The sequence below is a fragment of the Aotus nancymaae genome, unplaced genomic scaffold (assembly GCF_030222135.1).
Source record: "Aotus nancymaae isolate 86718 unplaced genomic scaffold, 86718_ANA_hifiasm-v0.15.2.pri h1tg000040l, whole genome shotgun sequence".
Classification (NCBI taxonomy): Eukaryota; Metazoa; Chordata; class Mammalia; order Primates; family Aotidae; genus Aotus; species Aotus nancymaae.
Window position 1 is genome coordinate 15,546,524 of NW_026988454.1, and position 21,603 is coordinate 15,568,126.

Here is a 21,603-nt window from a genome sequence, read left to right on the forward strand (position 1 = left end):
ACCCAGGTGCCAGTGGGGTGTGAAAAACAAAACCCACTGCAGCTAGCTCATTGTTTTCCCAAATGGCTGCCCAATTTTGTGCTGGAAACCCAGGACCCTGGTGTTGTAGGTTCTGGAGGGAATCTCCTGATCTGCAGGTTTTGAAGACCGTGAGAAAAGCTCAGTATCTGGGCCAGAGTGCAAGGGATAATCCCTAATGGCTTCCCTTGACTAGGAGAGGGAGCTCTCTGGTCCCTTGCACTTCCTGGGTGAGGCAACGCCCCACCCTGCTTTGGCTCACCCTCCTTGGCCTGCACTCACTGTCCAACAAGTCCCAATGAAATAAGCCAGGTACCTCAGTTGGAAATGCGGAGATTACCCACCTTCTGCATCAGTCTTACTAGGAACAGCATTCTGGAGCTGTTCTTATTCAGCCAGCTTGCCAGCAATGTAACTTGGAATTATAACTTCCTTCTGGGTGGGCACAGTGGCTCACACTTATAATCCCAGCACTTTGGTAGGCTGAGGTAGAAGGATTCCTTGAGCCCAGGAGTTCAACACCAGGCTGGGCAACATACTGACACCTCATCTTTAAAAAAAAATTTTTTTTAATTAGCTGGGCATGATGGCCTATGCCTATAGTCCCACCTACCAGGAAGACTGAGCTGGAAGGATCACTTGATTCCAGGGGTTCAAGGCTGCAGTGAGTTATGATTACACCACTGCACTGAAGCCTGGGAGACAGAGATAGACTCTGTTTCAAAAAAAGAAAAAGGAGAAACTTCCTTCTCACATAGAAAAAGAATAGTGCTTATGAAGAACTTGAAATATATAATCTATTTCTATAGGTTTTGTTGTTGTTATACAGACCGTAACATTTATAAGCTCTTCACCCTTTGAGAAATCATGATCTTACTGTAATATAATTTCCCTTGTTAAAAACAGTAAAGTAAAACTTCATTGGAAGTAAGAGATTATTCAGAGAAGACTGGAGACTTTCAACACCACGTCCACTTAGTAAAGACCAGTGGGTAGCTGGTGACTGGTACTCACCAGCAAGCCACTTCCCCACCCTCCATTTCAGCCAGTTGGGAGCTTCAAGACTGGACACAATTGAATGTTATTCTGCAATCTTTAAGAGCTCTGCAATACTTAAAGCCAGAAATGTTAAACATACAAATAACAAAGGACTGTGTATTTGTTTTCACAGGCTCTCTTATCAGTCAAACAGGAAAAAGAGATTCAGATGAAAATGATAGTGACCAGGGGAGAATCTGTCCTTCAGAATACCTCTCCAGAAGGCATTCCCACTATTCAGCAACAACTGCAGAGTGTGAAGGATATGTGGGCATCCCTTTTGTCTGCAGGGATTCGTTGTAAAAGGTGAGGAAAACTACAGCCAAGCACCGGGAAGCTATTACTAAAAGATCAATGTAATACTACTGAACAGACTATTCCTGTTGCCTCCTTTCCCTTCCCTTCCCTACCCTTCCCTTTCCCTTTCCCTTTCCCTTTCTCTTTCCCTTTCCCTTCCCTTCCCTTCCTTTCCCTTTCCCTTTCCCTTTCCCTTCTCTTCCCTTCCCTTCTTTTCTTTCTTCTTTCTTTCCTTCCTCCCTCCCTCCCTTTTCTGTCCTGTCTGCTTTATTTTTCTTTCTTTTTTCTTATTAGAATAAAAGAAACTGGCAGATGTAGTCTCATATTTAGATTGACCTGAATGCTGTACTTACTTGTTAATATAACTAAAAATGCATATTTCTTTTTGTTGTTGTTACTAACATAAAAATACAAAAAAAAAAAAAAAAAAAAACATAATGTAAAAATATAGGGATTAAAACCAAGTAGTGGACTTCAGAGGTAAACCCAGGAAATACAAATAGAAGAGTGGAAAAGAAATGGCAGGCAGGGGAGGTCAGTAAGTAAAGGATGTTGTATTTGCCCATTCTTACGCTGCTATGAACACATTCCTGAGACTGGATAGTTTATAAAGGAAAGAGGTGTAATTGGCTCACAGTTCTGCATGGCTGGGGAGGCCTCAGGAAATTTACAGTCGTGAAGGAAGGGGAAGAAGCAAACACATCCTTCTTCACATGGCAGCAAGACAGACAAGTGCTGAGCAAAGAGGGAAAAGCCCCTTATAAAACCATCAGATCTTGTGAGAACTCACTCACTATCAGGAGAACAGCATGGGGATAACCACTGCCATGATTCAATTACCTCCCATTGGGTCCCTCCCACTACATGTGGGGATTATGGGAACTACAATTCAAGATGACATTTGGGTGAGGACAGAAAGCCTAACAGTATCAGGTATGTTATCAAGCAAGTTGCCCATCATTGTGAGCAACTGCAGGCAATGCTGGAAGCCTGTATATAGTGTGAGCCTCAGTTATCCCATCCAGGGGCAGGGGAGCTGGGGTATTTGGAAACAGACTCCTGTGAGTTAGGAGAGCAGTTGAGAGCTGCCCTCAGGGTGAGGCTCCCTGGCACTTCTTGCCTACATTGACCTTAAACTAAGAGTATATCAGGGGCTAGAGAACATCTTCAAGCTAAGAGATCTAAGAGCAATTAGAAGTCCAGTTGGCCCCATGCACTGCTGTGATCTGGGGATGTGGATGGATGGAACATTTATAGAGTCTCTTACAAAAGGACCCAAAACCTGGCAGCACAATTAGGCAGAAATGATGAATGGAATTTAAAATATAGCCTGTGTATTGAGACAAGGAAGTGCTAACTTATCTATGAGATAAATAATTAAGTTTTAATATTTAGACCAAGTCAGGAAATATTGTCCTTTTATTTCATTGTGATCTTCTGATTTTCAATCTCACACAAGGTAGTTACTGTGCTTATTCTTCTCCTCTGCTCTGAATATCCTGCTCAATTTGATAGAGTTAAGTGCTGCTTCTCTCCCTGCCCAGAGCTTTGGCTCCAGGGAAGATTCACTCAAGGGCCCCAGTTTCGCCTTTGAGCCTCTCCCAGTGTCGGGTGTCCCCCAGGCCACTGACTCTTCAGTTGATAGCCAGTTCCAAGTTTCTGCATATTGGCCTGGGTTTAGCTGTCCCTTGCTTCCTGAGGCTATCCTTCAGACCTGGGGTCAGTGTCATTAAGCCCTGGGCAGCCTGCTCACTCCCAAGCCAGCTTCTTCCTGATCTCTTGACCCCCTGCTAACTGGAATGGATGGAGCAGACACAATGACAGATTTTAGACTCACAAGGATTTTCAATGCGGATTTATTGTCCTTCTCTAATACTGGGGTTCAGGGGTTCAGGGTGCCCTCAGCTCCCCTGAGAGGACGTTTCTCCAGGTTCTTGGTCTCCTGCCCTCTCAAGAATGAGAGAGGGGACCATGGCACAGTGTGCAGTAAATGCCGGACTCAAAAGTGTTTGTAGAAAGTGATTTATTTAGAGAGAGAAAAAGGAGGACAGAGAAACATCTAGCTCTCACATGGAGTGAGAGAAAGAAAAGCCGCTCTCACACTGAGTGAGAAGGGTTCCCAGAGGGACAAAACCAAAGAAGGAAAGCTCCTCTCACACTGAGTGAGAGAATCCAGAAAGATGGGATCCAGGAGAGGAAAGCAGCTTCCACGCTGAGTGAAAGGGAATAGAGAGAGAGATGGAGTTTAGGAGGGGAAGACAGGCTTCCATGAGAGAGTGTGGAAGGGGACTCCAGAGGGAAAATCTAGGATAGAGAAAAACAGCTTCCACTAGAGTGTTTGTGGAAGGGGACCCAAACATGGAGTCCAAAGGGGTGTGGAAGAAGGGAACTTTTAACCTAGGAGGAACCCCCACCTTCTCTAAGACCCCAGGCCAATGAAAGGAGCTCCTTTAAACTTCTGCTGGAGTGATTGACTCTTAGTTTCTTCCTGCGCCCGCGAATTTCAAACATAAACCATTAAATCTCTCGAATGGAGAGAGATGGGCAGGGGGCATGGCGCTGGGAAATTCTTGCCCTTAAAACTACGCCCCCTCGTGGACCCAGAAAGAGAACACATTCCCTCACTTTCAAATCCCTTTCAGTCAACTCGAAGGTGCTCTCTCCAAATGGACAAGCTATCAGGATGACATTCGACAGTTCTCCGGTTGGATGGACAGCATGGAAGCCAACCTAAATGAATCAGAAAGGCAGCATGCGGAACTACGGGATAAAATAACTATGCTCGGAAAAGCCAAGGTGAGAACTGGATTTCAGATTCCATTTGGTTTTTTACAGACTTCTTAGAATGCCACAGTCAGACAAAACGGGATCACATGTGTGCTAGGACTGTGTACGTAAGCAAATCATATCTGGGACTTGAAGTATAATTTTTAAAGCCTTCTTAAACTGGACTTTCATTTGTGGTTATTTTATAAGTGAGTGAAAGTTTTCCCTTCCTGGAAAACCATGTAGACCCATGTTTTATGATACAGACCATTTAAAATGTAGCACCTTGAAATATCTTTTAGTATCTTCAGCCTACTCATCATTAGGAAGTCTTTCTTTTCTATCACATCCTTTTGTGTTATTTTTTGTGCGTTGGTCGTAATGCTTATATTAGTACAGTACTACATGGAAAGATTTTTTAAATAAATGAATAAACATGAAGAGCATGTTCTTAAAGCTTACGGAGAGTAGTATGTAAACATGAAGTTTGACAGTCCTTTGGTTTATAGCTGCAGCCTTATTCCAGGCCATGATCATTAGATGGCCTGTTCCATCACCCCCTTACCATCGTCCTAAACAGGACTTATGATCTTGTACACGGAAATCCTTTAAGCTCTCACATTCTCTGTTTCTGCTCATGTGTATCACCTCACCCTGAATATATTCCGTTGGAAACCTCATTATTCCCAATGCCTTCTTTCTCATTGCCACTTTGCATCTGGCAGTAGGTTCTATTGATCCATCCTCTTCACCTGAACTGGAACAGGCTCCTAATTTCTCACCTTGTTTCTTGCTTCTATCTATTATTATCACGTATAAAGATGAATGTCTCGCTTCCTGCCTAAGGGCCTGTGTTGGCTCCCCATTGTCTACAGTGTAAGCTCAATCTCCCTTGCCTGGTTTGTAAGAATGGGAATAAGCTCCTCTGCCATGTTCCTTTCCTTCGTGCTCCCACCCTCCTCGCTCCTGCTCTCCAGCCTTGCTGAATCTCACACTATCTCCTGAACATGCCACAATCTTCACAATTCTGGTCTTTGCAGAATTTCTTCCCTTTTTACAGAAGGTCCTCATTCCGTCTCTGCCCCTAGCAACCTGCTACTCATCTTTCTGAATGAATTTTGAAGTCATTTAGGCTATGTGACACCACCACCACTCAGGCTTGATTCATTGTTCTATCTCTCATAGCCCTTGGTTCTGAGCTCTTTATTAATATATATTTGCATGTCCCTCTCCTTCAGTGTATAGAGATGATTAACTGTCTTTATATCCTCAACACTTGGCTCTCTCTGACACAGAGCACATCCTGGGTAAAAGTTATTTAAATGACTAGATGATCTTATGTGACCTATGCCAAGGCACTTAATGTTTCTGGGTCTCATTTATGCATCTGTAAATTAATATAATTATAATGATCTGCATCATAAATACCTGCATGTATTATCTGTTCTAATAATTAATTGTTTAATTAATTAGATTATTCATCTATTCAATCAACATTGATTGAGAAATTGCTACATGCAGGCATTTTGCCAGATTCTAGCAGTAAAATCAGTCAAGTGTATGCTAGTGGGATGCATGCCCTCAGTAATAAATATACAAATAAATAATTATAATTATAGCTGCTGAGTACTATGAAGAAAAAGGCCTCTCTGAAACAGCAGACATGGAGTCAATGCACTGAAGGATTTAAAGCAAAGAAATGAGCCTGGAGGAGCAGAGGAACCAGCAGTCTAGATAGAATAAACAGCAGGTCCTTAGGCCCTGAGGAGGAAAAGATCCTGGTGCAGTAGAGAACTGCAAGACAGGCAGATGTTGCTGCAGCCGAGAGCAGGCAGTGAGGGGCTACGAGGGGAGTCTGATGGAGAGGGAGGGCCTGATCCTGCACGGCCATGTCAGCTGCTCTGAGGATTTTCCACTTGATCCTGGCAGCATTAGGAAGATAATCCAGGTTTTAAGCTGAGAAGTGACATATTCAACTTTTAATTGCAACATGTTATATCACTTAGACTGCTGTTTTAGCATGAAATAAGGGACAGGGAAAGAATTGGTGGCCAGGAATCTGCCTGGGGGACTACTGCAAAGTCCAAGTGAAAGAGGAGGGTAGTCTAGGTGGGGGAGTTTGCAGGAGATGTGGGGACAGATGTCACGGTATTATAGGAGGTAAAGCTAACTGGATTTATAATTGTTAGGAGGATGGAGAGCTAGAGAGGATGCTGGAACGATTACCATCCTCTGGCTTGACTGTCTGGGTGTGAGGTCATGGCATTTGCTCTTTGAAAAGAGATGGAAAGAGAAGGGGGTTTCATGGGGGCTGGGGTAGAATAGGGATGGGGTGAACATCAGGGGCCCATTTCTGGACATAGTTAAAAATATTAAAGTAGAAATATAAAGGAGTTAATTGGGAATTCATATCTCAGAGAAAGTTCTGGACCAGACATCAATCAAATACACACACACACACACACACACTCATGCATTCACACACATATCTGTATCAGATAAATAAACAGATGGAGGGATGGACGCATGGATAACCCGAGGTTACTTGCCAACTGTAGAGTTAAAGCATCTTGATTTTAGCAGTGGCATTGATGTGATGGCGCATGGGTGACTGCTTTATTTTTCTTAAATGCTCTCTAGTTGTTAAATGAAGAAGTGCTGAGTTACAGCAGCTTGCTGGAGACCATCGAAGTCAAAGGGGCTGGCATGACAGAACACTATGTCACCCAGCTAGAGCTCCAGGATCTACAGGAACGATACAGAGCCATCCAAGAGAGGGCCAAGGTACAGTGAAGCACTTTCCTTGTAGACTCACCTAAAGAGGAGTGTCTGGAGCTGTGCTCCTTTAAAGACTCATTTATTTTCAAGAATGACAGGCTTGGGAAAACAGAACAAAAGCAAAATGAAGTTTTAATATTTTAAAGGTATTACTGGCAAAACCAAACAAAAACCTTCAAATATTGTTAGTATTATGAAAGCTACTAAAGTAATATAATTTTCAACTAAAAATTCCTAGAAATGTACCAATTTAACAAAAATTCTGGACAGCTTCATAATGAAGACTCATACATGCCTTATGATGTCTGATCATGAGAGTTTTCTAAGGTAGGAAATAATCTCTGACTGTACTTGTCATCCTTCATTTAGTCCTCACAAAGAAAATAAATATACCTTTTCAGAGCACATTTTACTGTGGAAAATTAAATCCTTAGTAAGTCCAAATCCTCATTTAAGACACAATATAAGAATTTCAATTTTCTTCATTAGCAAAAGTGAATTTTTATGAGATTGGTAAAGTGAATTCATTTTTTAGCCTGTCTATGTTGCATTCAGAGGTCATGTAGTTAATTCAACAAAATAATTAATATAGCTTTTAATCTGAAACATTAGGTTTTTATATTTTTACATAAATATCTTGAAGATTCATTGTTCTAGGAAATAACTCATATTCTAATGTCTCAATAAATGTACTTTTCTAAAATTACAAAAGTGAATTATAGCACATTGATGCTTTATAAAGTAATGTGTTCCTATCTTAATTATTTTAAATGCTGATTGTAGGAAGCAGTAACAAAGTCTGAAAAACTCGTCCGCCTGCATCAAGAGTATCAGAGAGATCTGAAGGCATTTGAAGCTTGGTTGGGGCAAGAACAAGAAAAGCTTGACAAGTATTCGGTCCTTGAAGGTGACGCCCACACTCATGAGACGACGTTGCGTGATCTTCAGGTAAAGCCTCCTGTATCCTAAAACAGAGGAATCTTCATTCTGAATATGGAATGATTATTTTAGGCAACAGAAAGTTAATAGAAACCTTGAGTCCAGTGGCTAGCCGATACACATTAAGTGTAATTCCCATAACGTTTAATCACGAACATTCCAAGACCTCAGTAGTCTATGCTAGTTGACATCATTTTGTAGGAAATTAGATAGGACAGAACTGGCACTTGGGGAACTCGTATAGCTGCTAGGCTGGCCCTGACAAGAATGGCTAGAGATATAATTAATGGACTTACCTGCCTACTTCTCCCCAAAGGATCAAATCAGATGTGGGGAACAGCAGCAGGAGTCATTAGAAAGTGACACAAAGTCAAACTAGTGGCAATATCTTGAACCATATTGTTTTAAGCAAAACCTGCCACATTGCTGATGATACAAGGTTCAGGCTCAGAGTTCTAGAAGAAGGAATTAAAGAAGCAAAAAAAAAAAAATGTTAGTGCCCAGGCCAGCAGGCCATAATTCATGGTGAGATGTCAGACATGGTAGAGAAAGTGTTCATAACCTATATACTCATTTATTCATTCAGTATTTACTGGATACTTAATACAGTACAGGTACTTTGCTAGCTACTTCAGGTAAAGATGATTAAGATATTATTTCTGTCTTCAATGAACCTGAAATCTGGTGAGGAACACAAACCCATAGAAAAATCACTATAAACAGTGTGGTGAGGACATTAATAGACTATCATAAGGGATCTTATAGCAGCATCAAAGAAGGGCCTGTAATCTTACCTTAAGGAGTGGGTAGGAATCAAGGAAGTTCACCAAGAAGGGGCCACCAGGTACAAAACAAACAGCAGAAGATAGAGAAAGGCCAGTGAGACCACTTTATGTCCCACCTGCAATGTGTTAGAACTTACAAATGTGCTGTCAGCCCTGATCAGAATCGGTTCAGGATTGGGTAAGTTTTACCTACAGCTTGGACAAGGTGGAAAAATCAAGGATTATCATGATTATGCATCATGTATGAAATTTCTGGCTTTTTCTGTTAGGTCTTGGAAATTGTATAACGGCAAGAGAATGGAGGGCCAGGCACAGTGGCTCATGCCTGTAATCTGAGCACTTTTGGAGGCCAAGGCGGGTGGATCACAAGGTCAGGAGATCGAGACCATCCTGGCCAACATGGTGAAACCCCGTCCCTACTAAAAATACAAAAATTAGCTGGACGTGGTGGTGCATGCCTGTAAATCCCAGCTACTGGGGAGGCTGAGGCAGGAGAATTGCTTGAACCAGGAAGTCAGAGGCTGCAGTGAGCCAAGATCGTGCCATTGCACTCCAGCCTGGGCAACAAGAGTGAGACTCAGTCTCAAAAAAGAAAAATAGAAAAAAAAGAGAGAGAATGGAGTTGCAGTTAGTAAGTGGGGACTCTAATCCTCAGTGACACCCAACACTAGATGACTTCAGGCAAGAGAGAACTCCTCTGACCCAAGTTCATCCAGAGAGTTGTAAGGATTAACCAAAATGGAAGAAAATCTTATTTTAGTATATTGTCTACTCATGAAGTAAGTAAATAATAAAAGTTGGAAGGGTCACAATTTCCTTAGCTTACTTACAGGTCTCATCCATCCTGCCTCCAAAGAGTAGGATGTCCTAGTCCACAGGTTTAGCTGTTGTAATTTATTTGACCAGAATCAACTATTTTCTTTAAATAACGCTTCTTAGTTCTACACCACCACCATCGTTGGCAAGCAAATGCTGAGCTCCCTGTGCCTTTTTGTCGGAACTAAGCTAATAGTTACCCATCACCAGTAGATGTTGCTGTTGTTCTGTCAAAAGAAAATATTTCACTTAAGCCAGTATTAATGTGGTGCAAAGCTAACTTCAACCCCTGTTTTCACCATGAATTAATTCCTACATTTTCTACTGTAAGCCACCACAAAAGTTAAAAAGGAAGGAAGATGCTAGTGACAGGATGCAGTGGTGGAGAACTGTGATGCTGCAACCACACAGCAGAATTTCTTTAGATCCCAATGTTCCGTAGCATGCACAGTGGTGTGGGGATTGGCCTGTAGTGTGGACCATATTCAGAAATTATTATTTTATTTTATATTTATTTTTGTTTTTATTTATTTATTTATTTATTTATTTTGAGACAGTCTCACTCTGTTGCCCAGGCTGGAGTGCAGTGGTGCAATCTCGGCTCACTGCAGCCTCTGCCTCCTAGGTTCAAGTGATTCTCCTGCCTCAGCCTCCTGAGTAGCTGGGACTACAGTCACATGCCACCATGCCCAGCTAATTATTTTGTATTTTTAGCAGAGAAGGGGTTTCACCATGTTGGCCAGGATGGTCTCGATCTCCTGACCTCGTGATCCGCTTGCTTCAGCCTCCCAGAGTGCTGGGATTATAGGTGTGAGCCACTGTGCCCAGCCCAGAGATTATTATGTATAACCTGACAGCCTAGTTTGGGTCATAGAACATATATATTGTTTATATATTTTTAATATAATATATTTAATATATTGTGTTTATATATTTTATATATTTAACAATATTATATATAAATATATATTTTAAATATTGAACCATATTTTTTCTTCATAATACAGGCTTGAAATTTGTAATATATGAGAATTTATCTAATAGAATATTAACTTGGATAATAAATTGGTTATTTATGAACTGTGGAAAAGATGCTGAGAAGATTAATAAATCAGGATAGGCCACAATGTCTGTATTTTTAAATGGAATATTATTGGAATGCAGCCACACCCATTTATGTATGTATTGTCTATGGTTTTTTCCATATTACAATGGCAGAGTTAAGTCATTGCAACAGAGACTGGTGGCCCACAAGGCCCAAATTATTTATTCTCAGGCCCTTCATAGGAAAAGTTTGCAAACCTTGAATTAGGAAAATGATTGTAAAAAATTATCTTGAAAAAAGGTCTAATAATTTTATGACAAAGACTATGTATTTGTTGCCATTTTGATTCATATTTTACCATGTATATCTACAGTTCTTCTCTTTCCATGTGCATATGTGTTTACATTACACCATGCTTGAAGTGACATCATACTTGAAGAAAAATGTTCTATTAGTTGAAACCATATGAAATTGTTATTTTTATAAGAAAAATATATTAGCAATCTTAAATGGTTTGAACTGATGGTAAGAATTTTTTTAAAATATGATATTAAGAAATACTATGTTTTAACTACATATATTGATTTTTTAACACTATTGGTGGGGTTTGGCTTGATTTCTTTTACTTTAGATGATCAAATCAAGTGACGGTATAGATTTATGTTTATCACCAGAAATATAAGTGTGCCATATTGTTTTACCAACATCTTTAAGGATATAAGATTCTTTTTATAATATAAAAAATAGCATATGTGCTTCAAAACTTGATTTATACTAAATTTGTATAATGTAGATTTATACTAAATTTGTACTTGTAGATCTTTGGGGCTTAAGCTTTGGTGGAGGAAATTTATTTGCACCTCGGAGCACCTGATGGGCAGGTGTGATGAACCAGTTTCCCAGGTTTGCGTGCCCTGCCCTCTCCAGGTTCAACTTTTCTTGGCCACCACAAGAATGCCTAGAGTACAGTTTTGGCAAAAGAACCCTCCTTAGCATAAAAAGGGTTTATTGTTTCTTTCTCAGTCACAAATGTAGCACTGAGCTATTCAATGTCAAAGCAAGAGGCTTAAGGCACTTTAAGCAGATTACGAGCCATAATAAGCCTAGGTCATTCTTTTAAACAATAGCTCTTTACTCACAAGTGTTTTTGCCTGTAATCTAAAAAGTCAAATTTCAGAACTGTTGATTGAGAAAAATATCGGGGAGGGGTGTGTGTATATATATATATATATATATATATACACACACACACACACACACACACATATATGTGTGTGTGTGTGTGTATGTGTGTGTGTATAATTTTAATTGGAAAAAATTTAGGAATCCTTCTGACTTGGGAGAAAATATTGTTAGGGACATATTTTTGTATAGGGCATAATCAAATCATTTTTTCTAATGAGAAGTTCAAGCTGGCACAGTTGGCTTGGGTGAGACATGCTAACCCATGCAAGTGTGAAATATGATTGAGAGTGACAGCCATTCTCTTTTCTCTGCAGGAGCTCCAGGTACGCTGTGCAGAGGGGCAGGCACTGTTGAACTCAGTTCTGCACACCAGAGAGGATGTGATCCCATCAGGTATCCCACAGGCAGAGGACCGGGCTTTAGAGTCCCTCCGGCAAGACTGGCAGGCTTACCAGCACAGGCTGTCTGAGACCCGAACTCACTTCAATAACATAGTGAACAAATTGAGGCTGATGGAGCAAAAGTTTCAGCAAGTAGAGGAATGGCTAAAAACAACAGAGGAGAAAGTTAGTCCCAGGACCAGACGTCAGTCAAACCGGGCGACCAAGGAGATGCAATTACATCAGATGAAGGTACAACTCATGTAGATTCCTGATCTTTGTCGAAGCTGCAGTTAGCTTGCATAGTTTGTTTCATTAAAGTATTTAGTAACTTTGTCCAAAGCTTAGGCTTTGCAAAATCTTTTTGATTACCTAGAAATTTAAAATAAATTACAATGGAGCATTCCTCTTACAGCAATTATTTCATAAATTAGTCATTGATAAAATGTAGTTTTTAATATAAATATTTCATATCTTTTTTCCATACTCTATTACCTTGTTTTGTGAAGATACATGAATGCTTGTATTGCAATAATTTAAGTTTATGGTTCTGATATGAAATTGCTCTAACATAGTGCATTGTAGTAATACTTGAGAATTAGTTTTATTCTAATTTTTATGCAATTTTAGTGCATACATCTAAAATAATGCTTGAGCCTTAGGAATTTCTTTTCATTATCCACCCATTTTAAAATTAATCTAAGTACAACAGGAGGTATAAAAACTTAAGCCACTTTGTTTTCATTTTTATTTTATTTATTTATTTATGTATTGAAGACGGAGTCTTGCTCTATCACCCAGGCTCGAGTGCAGAGGCGTGATGTTGGCTCACTGCAACCTCCATCTCCTGGGTTCAAGCGATTCTCCTGTCTCATCTCAGCCTCCCAGGCAGCTGGGACTACAGGCGTGAGCCACCACACCTGGCCTGTTTTCATTTTTAACTTTTGAATTGAGGTGTAATAGATACAGAAAACTATCCAACTCGAGTGTACAGTTTGTATCACATTGTTGTAATATTTATGAAGATAATATATGGCATTGTCAAAATTATATCTCGAAATAAACATTTTCTAAACATACACTGAAACCATTTCCTGTTAAGAAGATATATATTTGTCTTATCCGAATCCCTAAGGTTGAATCTTTCCCTTCAATACGTTGTCATTTCAGAAGTGGCATGAAGAAGTGACTACATACAGAGATGAAGTTGAGGAAGTGGGAGCTAGAGCTCAGGAGATACTGGACGAGAGCCATGTGAGCAGCAGAATGGGCTACCAGGCCACCCAGCTGACTTCCAGATACCAGGCCCTGCTTCTCCAAGTGCTGGTGAGTGTGCCCCCAGGTGCTCCATACAGGCCAGCAAACTTTGCCAGCCACAATAGTCTTTTCGCTAACATCCAGTGAAGGTACATGTTCGTGAACAAAGACCCTGGCACAGGCCTTTAATTCACCATTCAATTTTCTCTTTTCTTTCAAAGGAACAAATGAAATTCCTGGAGGAAGAGATTCAAAGTTTGGAGGAATCAGAATCATCCCTCAATTCCTATTCTGATTGGTATGGCTCTACTCATAAAAACTTCAAGAATGTGGCTACCAAGATTGACAAAGTAGATACAGCAATGATGGGCAAGAAATTGAAGATGTTGGAGGTAGGCATGCACACTTCAGATTCATATCCAACCTTTCCTTTCACCGAGCTGCCCCGTTCTCCTGCATAGATATTGGAAGCACAGGTGATCATTCCAACTGTTATGATTGGTGATCTGACCTCACCATGTTACTTGCAATGCTAAGTTGGCTCTTTAAGGCCAAAAGCTGACTTTCACTTATTTGTGATGTGTTGTTATCAGAATGACTTACATATGGACACCCATGAAAGTGTTGACAGAATTCCAGTGTGACACTTCAATATTAAGAGAATAATGTCTTTCTCAAATTAATGGCCCAGTGTCTTTACAGAGTTTAAACTCAGGTCTTTAGAAACAGATTGCTCAGGATGAGAAAAACATCAGTTGTTTTTCAAGTGTCTGATTTGGAAATGATATATTTATCAAGACTTTTAGAACCTATATTGAAGTAAAGAAGTCAGAGTTACTGATTCCTGGCAGGTCAAATGTGGTTATGAACGTCAACAACTTATTTTAAAGAGAAATAAGTGGCCTTAAGAACAGGACTTGATAAACCTTTCTTTAAAAGGAAAAGAAATGGCCAGGCACAGTGGCTCATGCCTATAATCCCAGCCCTTTGGGAGGCCAAGGCAGGTGGATTGCTTAAGGTCAGGAGTTCAAGACCAGCCTGACCAACATGGTGAAACCACATCTCTACTAAAAATACAAAAATTAGCCAGGCATGGTGGCATGTGCCTGTAGTCCCAGTTACTTGGGAAGCTGAGGCAGGAGAATTGCTAGAACATGGAGGCGGAGGTTGCAGTGAGCTGGGTGACAAAGTGACACTCCATCTCAAAAAATAATAAGGCCGGGAGTGGTGGCTCACGCCTGTAATCCAAGCACTTTGGAGGCCAAGGCGGGTGGATCACCTGAGGTCGGGAGTTCAAGACCAGCCTGACCAACATGGTGAAACCCCGTCTTAAAAATAATAATAATAATAATAATAATAATAATAATAATAAGGCAACATTTGCTTCCTACTCACTCTCTTTTTCAGGTCTTGCTCAAAGACATGGAAAAAGGTCACAGTTTGCTGAAATCAGCCCGAGAGAAAGGAGAGAAGGCTGTTAAATACTTGGAGGAAAGTGAGGCAGAGAGGTTAAGAAAGGAGATTCATGATCACGTGGAGCAGTTGAAGGAACTGGCCAGCACTGTCCGGAAAGAACACATGACCCTGGAAAAAGGTCTTCATTTAGCAAAGGAATTCTCAGATAAATGTAAAGCACTGACACAGTGGATAGCAGAATACCAGGAAATCCTACACGTTCCTGAAGAACCCAAAATGGAATTATATGAGAAAAAAGCTCAGTTATCTAAATACAAGGTAGTGTGTTGTTACTCATTGACAGATGCCTGCGCAGGTCACGCAGAGACTAAATGGAAGGGAGGTGATTCTTGCAGTGTGTCACCTGTAACAGCTGCTAGAATACATCCCGTGCATGTCGTTCTGCGGCTGGCCAGTGATGCCATGACTTACGGAGATTTATTGGGTTAAATACGCTACTTCAGAGTTATCTTTTCCATTCAGAGATCTAATACTCAAAGATTGTATCAATACATATATTGATCATATATATCTGTCAATCAATGAAGATCTTTTCTGACAGTGATCCAGGTATTTGAATCCTCCAGGTAAAATCTTGCTGGCATCAGGATTCCATACCTGTAGGTTTTATCTTTCCCATATAGAGGCTTCCCTTCATCTTCTGGTACCCAAGGCTAGAAGCTGACCTATGGAAAATTGAAAATGACATGCTATTTGTAAGAAAATAAGTTCTAATTAACAAATTCTAGCTAAGTACCTTAGATATTGATTTTTGGAAGAATAAATAGTGGTGTGGATATAGCTATACATGATATAGATACAGGTATTTCATCCGTTCAAATTTTTGAAGCAATTATGCAAGCTTATATGTGGAATAATTTGTGCTATAAATTTGATCTGGATGACTGAGTGATATCTTTAAGAATCACAATGTGGTGGCTTACCCCAAAGCTTTTCCTGTCAGAAGCTTTTGTGACAGCCTCTTGCAGCCAATGTCTATTTCTATCCTTGGCTTCTCTGCCAAGCCTGACAACTTGTCTTTGAAGATGCCACCTGAGAATCATAACCTCTTCCTCCCAGCCACTGAATTCTTGATAGATTTAAATAGTGCTTTCAGCCTATCTCAGCAAGGTCACAACTGGAACTGTTCTCCCTAACTCTATAACTAGCTCTAACTGGAACTAACTTCATGACCTCAAAATCAAAAGACAGTGGCCTCACTCCATTTCACATTGCATTTTTTTTCTCTGATGAAAGTAATAAGGTGGAAGCCAGAAGTATGAGCTATATTAAATTTAGTCAAATATAACTATTTCCCATCCTTTTTTTCTCCACATAGGAAGGGCCATTTGATGTGTTACTTTCCTTTTGTATTTAGAAAATGTGTTAGCCATAATAAATCACTCTTTAATGTTTTGCACTTATTGATTCATAAAACATGTACCGATCTTTCTTTGAGGCGGATCATCTCTTGCATGCCACAGGAATATGTATGTATTCATCTTGTCCACAGAGATGAGCAGGCTCATTTTTTTTTCTTTGTAATTCAAGTCACTTCAACAAATGGTGCTGTCCCATGAACCATCAGTAAAGTCAGTGAGAGAGAAGGGTGAAGCCCTTTTGGAACTGGTGCAGGATGTCACTTTAAAGGACAAAATGGATCAACTGCAAAGTGATTACCAGGACCTGTGCAGTGTAGGAAAGGTAAGGAGCGATGAGAGATTCTGTAAAAGTGTTTATTTGCCAAAATGTGGGCCCTGACTCCATTCTCTCTGCCACATAATTTTAAGGCCTGGTATGGGTCAGTATTTTTTTTATTCAGATGGATATTTAATTGGCATAATGAGTATGTTTTTTTTCCCATTCCTGGTAGTCTTCTAATATAAGTAGCTCTATCTACCCTGTGAGTTGCACTGGGATTTTTGTAATACAAAACCGTTTGGAGTAGGTTTTTCACTTGAAAGTCACCTCTGATGGGCACCTGGTTTTGCAGGAGCATGTCTTCAGTCTGGAAGCGAAAGTCAAAGACCATGAAGACTACAACAGTGAGCTCCAAGAGGTGGAAAAGTGGCTGCTGCAGATGTCCAGCAGGCTGGTGGCCCCTGACCTCCTGGAGACGAGCAGCCTGGAGACGATCACCCAGCAACTGGCCCACCACAAGGTACCCCTGACCTCTAAAGGGCTGCTTTTGGGACAGCTTCACCAGTGTGTATATGCACGCATCTGTGCATGTGCGTGTGTGTTTGGGGGGGGGGTGCATACACAGGTGCATCTCTGGTTTATAATGATTGCACCTGGAGAATCAGGTCTATATTAGTCTATTTTAACGCTGCTGATAAAGACATACCCAAGACTGGGCAATTTACAAAAGAAAGAGGTTTATTGGATTTATATTTCCACGTGGCTAGGGAGGCCCCACAATAAAGGCACGTCTTACATGGTGGCAGACGGCTTGTGCAGGGAACCTCCCACTTTTAAAACCATCAGATCTCAAGAGACTTATTCACTCTCATGAGAACAGCACAGGAAAGACCTGCCCCATGATTCAGTTATCTTCTACCAGGTCCCTTCCACAACACTTGGAAATTCAAGATGAGATTTAGGTGGGGACACAGCCAAACCATATCAAAGTCTAAGTCTCAAGCACCTCTGGCAATTGACAACAGTTGGACTTGATATTCAAGTGAATCAAGAGAGTTGAATCCTGGCACTGAACTTCTGAACACATGGTTGCATTTTTCCCAGCTAATAATTCCTATCTCAGAATTTAGTCTTTATGGAGTCTATTTTAGAAAATGCAGCCAAAGCCATCAGGAAGTCTGGATTCTAGGCTGGACTCTTCCCCTTCCTGGAGAGAGAACTTAGCCTATCTGAGTCTGTCTTTTTTTCCTTTAGGATGATAACAATACTAGCCCATCTCATAATTGTCGTGCTGATCATAGGAGACAATATTTGTGAAGATGCTTTGTAAATCACAAAGTACAGGACTAATATGAAGAGTTCTTATCTTTATTAATATGTATTTTTAGTATTTATATGTACCAGATGATAGATGTTATGGTCACAATTTTGTGGAGCAACTTATTTGTGATCTTAATGGAAAACAATTTTAGTCATGATATGGTCATAACTAGGAAAGCCAGTTAGCCTCTCTGGGCTCCAACATTTCTGTCTGTAAGAAAAGATTTTATTTAATAAATACGAATAAAAAAGCAACTACACAATACCTTCTGGTAGGCACTGAGGAGATACTAACCCAGAAGGCAATCTTTGAATAACCACATGATGGAGTGGTTCTATTCCAACTCAGAGACAAAGTGGTTCTTTTCAACGGAATGTATGTAATAACTGCTAGCCCAGCACTGCCTGAAAAAGGAGTAAACACTGGACTGCTGAGGGGCCACCCAAGTTTCCTGTAGATATAATGATGGGTTACTGAGGCAACCCCGGGTTGGATTGCGTCACTTATCATTAGCATCATATAACAGTTAAAAAAAAAAGAACCCAATTTTATTTTATTTTATTTTTTATTTTTTTTTGAGACAAAGTTTCACTCTTGTTATCCAGGCTAGAGTGCAATGGTGCAATCTCGGCTCACTGCAACCTCTGTCTCCTGGGTTCAAGCGATTCTTCTGCCTCAGCCTCCCAAGTAGCTGGGATTATAGGTGCCTTCCACCATGCCTGGCCAATTTTTGTATTTTAATAGAGACAGGGCTTCACCATGTTGGCCAGGCTGGTCTCTAACTCCTGACCTCAGGTGATCCACCCACCTCAGCTGGGATTACAGGTGTGAGCCACCATGCTCGGCCAGAACCTGATTAAAAAAATAATAAATTCCTCCTCCCTGAGTCATCTATAAGAATGCTCAGTAGAGAATGCAAGTGGGCATGGTGGTGTGAGGTGAAATCAGGCAGAGCTATGTCCAAAGCCTGGAGGCTATGCCGTACCTTGACTGTGTTGTACAACCTCACTGTGCTTCAGTTTCCTCATCTATAAAACAATGATAATAATATTCGTCAGGGCTTATATGTAATTCCTGGACTATAGCAGGTACTTCATAAATTATAAGTTTAAATGCTATTTTCATTATTATAAACAGTATTAGATGTAAGTTAGATGTCACATGAATTAAAAATTAGATATTAGATTATTACTAAAACTAGAATTAGATTATTATGTTGGTGCAAAAGTAATTGCAGTTTTTGTATTAAAAAATAACAGGCCAGACATGGTGGCTCACACCTGTAATCCCAACACTTTGGGAGGCCGAGGCCAGCAGATCACTTGAGGTCAGGAGTACGAGACCAGCCTGGCCAACACAGTAAAACCCCGTCTCTACTAAAAATACAAATAATAACAATAAATTGCCAGGTGTGGTGGCACGCACCTGTAATCGCACCTACTTGGGAGGCTGAGGCAGGTGAATCGCTTGAACCTGGGAGGCAGAGGTTGCAGTGAGCCGAGATTGTTCCACTGCACTCCAGGCTGGGCAATAGAGTGAGACTCTTTCTCAAAAAAAAAAAAAAAAAAAGGAATGACAAAAACCACAACTACTTTTGCACCAGTCTTATAGAAATGAGATGTTATATAAATTTGGTGAAATCATAATTAGATTGTTTTAGGCAAAAATTATGCCAGAATTATAACTTACAGACCTAAAAAATATAGGGACATCTTTCTGTCTGTTAACAATACCATGGAGCAGATATCTCTCTGAGACCAGCCATGTGTAGTCTTAAAGGTTTACTTCATCATTCTTTATGTAACTAATCCCTTAAACTCATTGACTCTTCCCATTGAAGTATACCTGAAAACACACACGTGCTTTTGTTTTCATTCAATATATAAGAGAAATTGCAAGATTCTTTCAAAAACAATATTAAACAGTGAAATTATCTACCTTTAACTTGGTTTGATGGTGAAGTTATTTAAAACTAAAAGTAGGATTATGAGAACTCTGTATTGGTTTCGTTTTTACAGGCAATGATGGAAGAAATTGCTGGTTTTGAAGACCGTTTGAACAATCTTCAAATGAAAGGTGATACTTTGATTGGCCAGTGTGCAGACCACCTGCAAGCGAAACTGAAACAAAACGTGCATGCTCATGTACAGGGTACAAAGGACAGCTACTCGGCGATCTGCAGCACAGCTCAGAGAGTGAGTGTCAACAGAACATTCCGTGATGACAAGGAGTTATGGAGAAAGGCTGTGCAGACTACAGACTTTTTACAAATAGAATTCGTAAATAGAATTTACAAATAAAACTAATCAAATATTTGGGTTAGTTTTAGTGTGTTGCCAGACGGGAAATAGGAGGATAAATTTCACAGTCGCTATGTGAACACAAAACTATCACATTTCATATTTGATTCATGTGACTAAGCAGTGAATTTCAGATATTGTTTCATCCAATTCCTTTATTCCATGTATTGATTATGAAAAAGCTTGTTAAAAGTTGATTGGGCCGGTCCTGGTGGCCCAAGCCTGTAATCCCAGCACTATGAAAGACCGAAGCAGGTGGATCACTTGAGGTCAGGAGTTCGAGTTCAGCCTGGCCAACATGGTGAAACTTGTCTCCACTAAAAATACAAATATTAGCTGGGTGTGGTGCCCCTGTAATCCTACCTACTCGGGAGGCTGAGACAGGAGAATTGCTTGAACCCAGGAGGCGGAGGTTGCAGTGAGCCAACATCACACCACTGGATTCCAGCCTGGGTGACAGAGTGAGACTCTGTCTCAAAAAAAAGTTTACTTGTTTGTTGGTAAAAGGAATTTGAAGAGATTATAGTGTTTGTTTTTCTTTGCACACCATCAATACTTTCTAATTTGCTGTTTATTTTGTAACACAAAATAAATTTATTTCATAATTTTCACAATCATTATTTTCTTTTTAACTGTACACAGCATAGTTTCTAATCTAAATCAATATTTGTTTGCATTCATGTAGAATTTGAGAAAGGAGTAAGTGCCAAATTTGACTTACACTTAAGTGGGTATACTTCCACTAAAAAAGAATTCTCAATGTTTTAGAAAAAGGTCTAAGAGGGACAAGAATTACTATTTTTATAAAAACTTAGCAAAATAAGTAAATAGCTTTCTATTATTCCAGAATTTTTAAATGACACTGCAAAGAGTTTTTATAAGTTTGAAGTCTTCTGTATATTTTTGTTTACTGGGCTAGCTAGTAAGAACTGGAAATACACCAGTGACGTGGTTAGAATGGTCTGTGTTCACCATAATATTAATTTAAAAAATACTGGATGACATTAGTCAACTTCCTAGACTTAAAAAAAAATCACCTTCAAAAGTTAACAAAAGAAGGAATAAAAAAAATCTAATGAATAATTGAAAATGATAACAAAGGGGGAAAAGGGGGAGTAAAGAGAGAAAATGAGCTACACATAGAACTTTCCAGCGAGTTCATTCATTCACTCATTCAACAGAGATTTCTTGTACACTGACTTCCTTCACAGTGGGCATTTCCTTTGCATTAGGTATACAGTTTTAAGTTAAAAAAAAAAATTAGTGGATGTTAGAAAGACCAACATAATTTTTAAAATTTAAAAAAGCAGATGAAATTCTAAGACCATAATCAGAACTTTATAATTAAAGTTAGCAAAAGTGATAAAGAGAACAAAACACCATTCTTTTAAAAATTCTGCTTAGATCAAGAATAAATAAGGGATGAACCTAATGTCAGATGAATATGATGAATTTAAATGATGACAGAGAAAAGCAGAATTCAATGATTGCTTCTATTGTCTCAGTAGTGAAAGAATTGCCAGGTTAAACTACTTTTCTTCCTTTTTCCTTTTTTATAAATGGAAACTTCACAGATATATAT

At 39.8% G+C, this 21,603-nt stretch overlaps 1 protein-coding gene across 17 annotated transcripts in view; it reads left to right on the plus strand.

Moving 5' to 3' along the window:
- SYNE1 (spectrin repeat containing nuclear envelope protein 1) overlaps positions 1–21,603 on the plus strand; it is a 521,352-nt gene that overhangs the window by 274,284 nt on the left and 225,465 nt on the right. For all 17 annotated transcript variants that reach the window (XR_010336584.1, XM_064360559.1, XM_064360560.1 and 14 more), the window contains 11 exons: positions 1,190–1,362; positions 3,996–4,149; positions 6,760–6,903; positions 7,681–7,845; positions 11,982–12,299; positions 13,218–13,373; positions 13,526–13,696; positions 14,712–15,038; positions 16,311–16,463; positions 16,753–16,920; positions 19,740–19,916. Coding sequence is in view for 16 of the 17 variants with exons in the window: in XM_064360559.1 (XP_064216629.1) it covers positions 1,190–1,362; positions 3,996–4,149; positions 6,760–6,903; positions 7,681–7,845; positions 11,982–12,299; positions 13,218–13,373; positions 13,526–13,696; positions 14,712–15,038; positions 16,311–16,463; positions 16,753–16,920; positions 19,740–19,916 (2,106 nt within the window). In the remaining variant the exon portion in view is untranslated. The remainder of the gene's footprint in view (positions 1–1,189; positions 1,363–3,995; positions 4,150–6,759; positions 6,904–7,680; positions 7,846–11,981; positions 12,300–13,217; positions 13,374–13,525; positions 13,697–14,711; positions 15,039–16,310; positions 16,464–16,752; positions 16,921–19,739; positions 19,917–21,603) is intronic.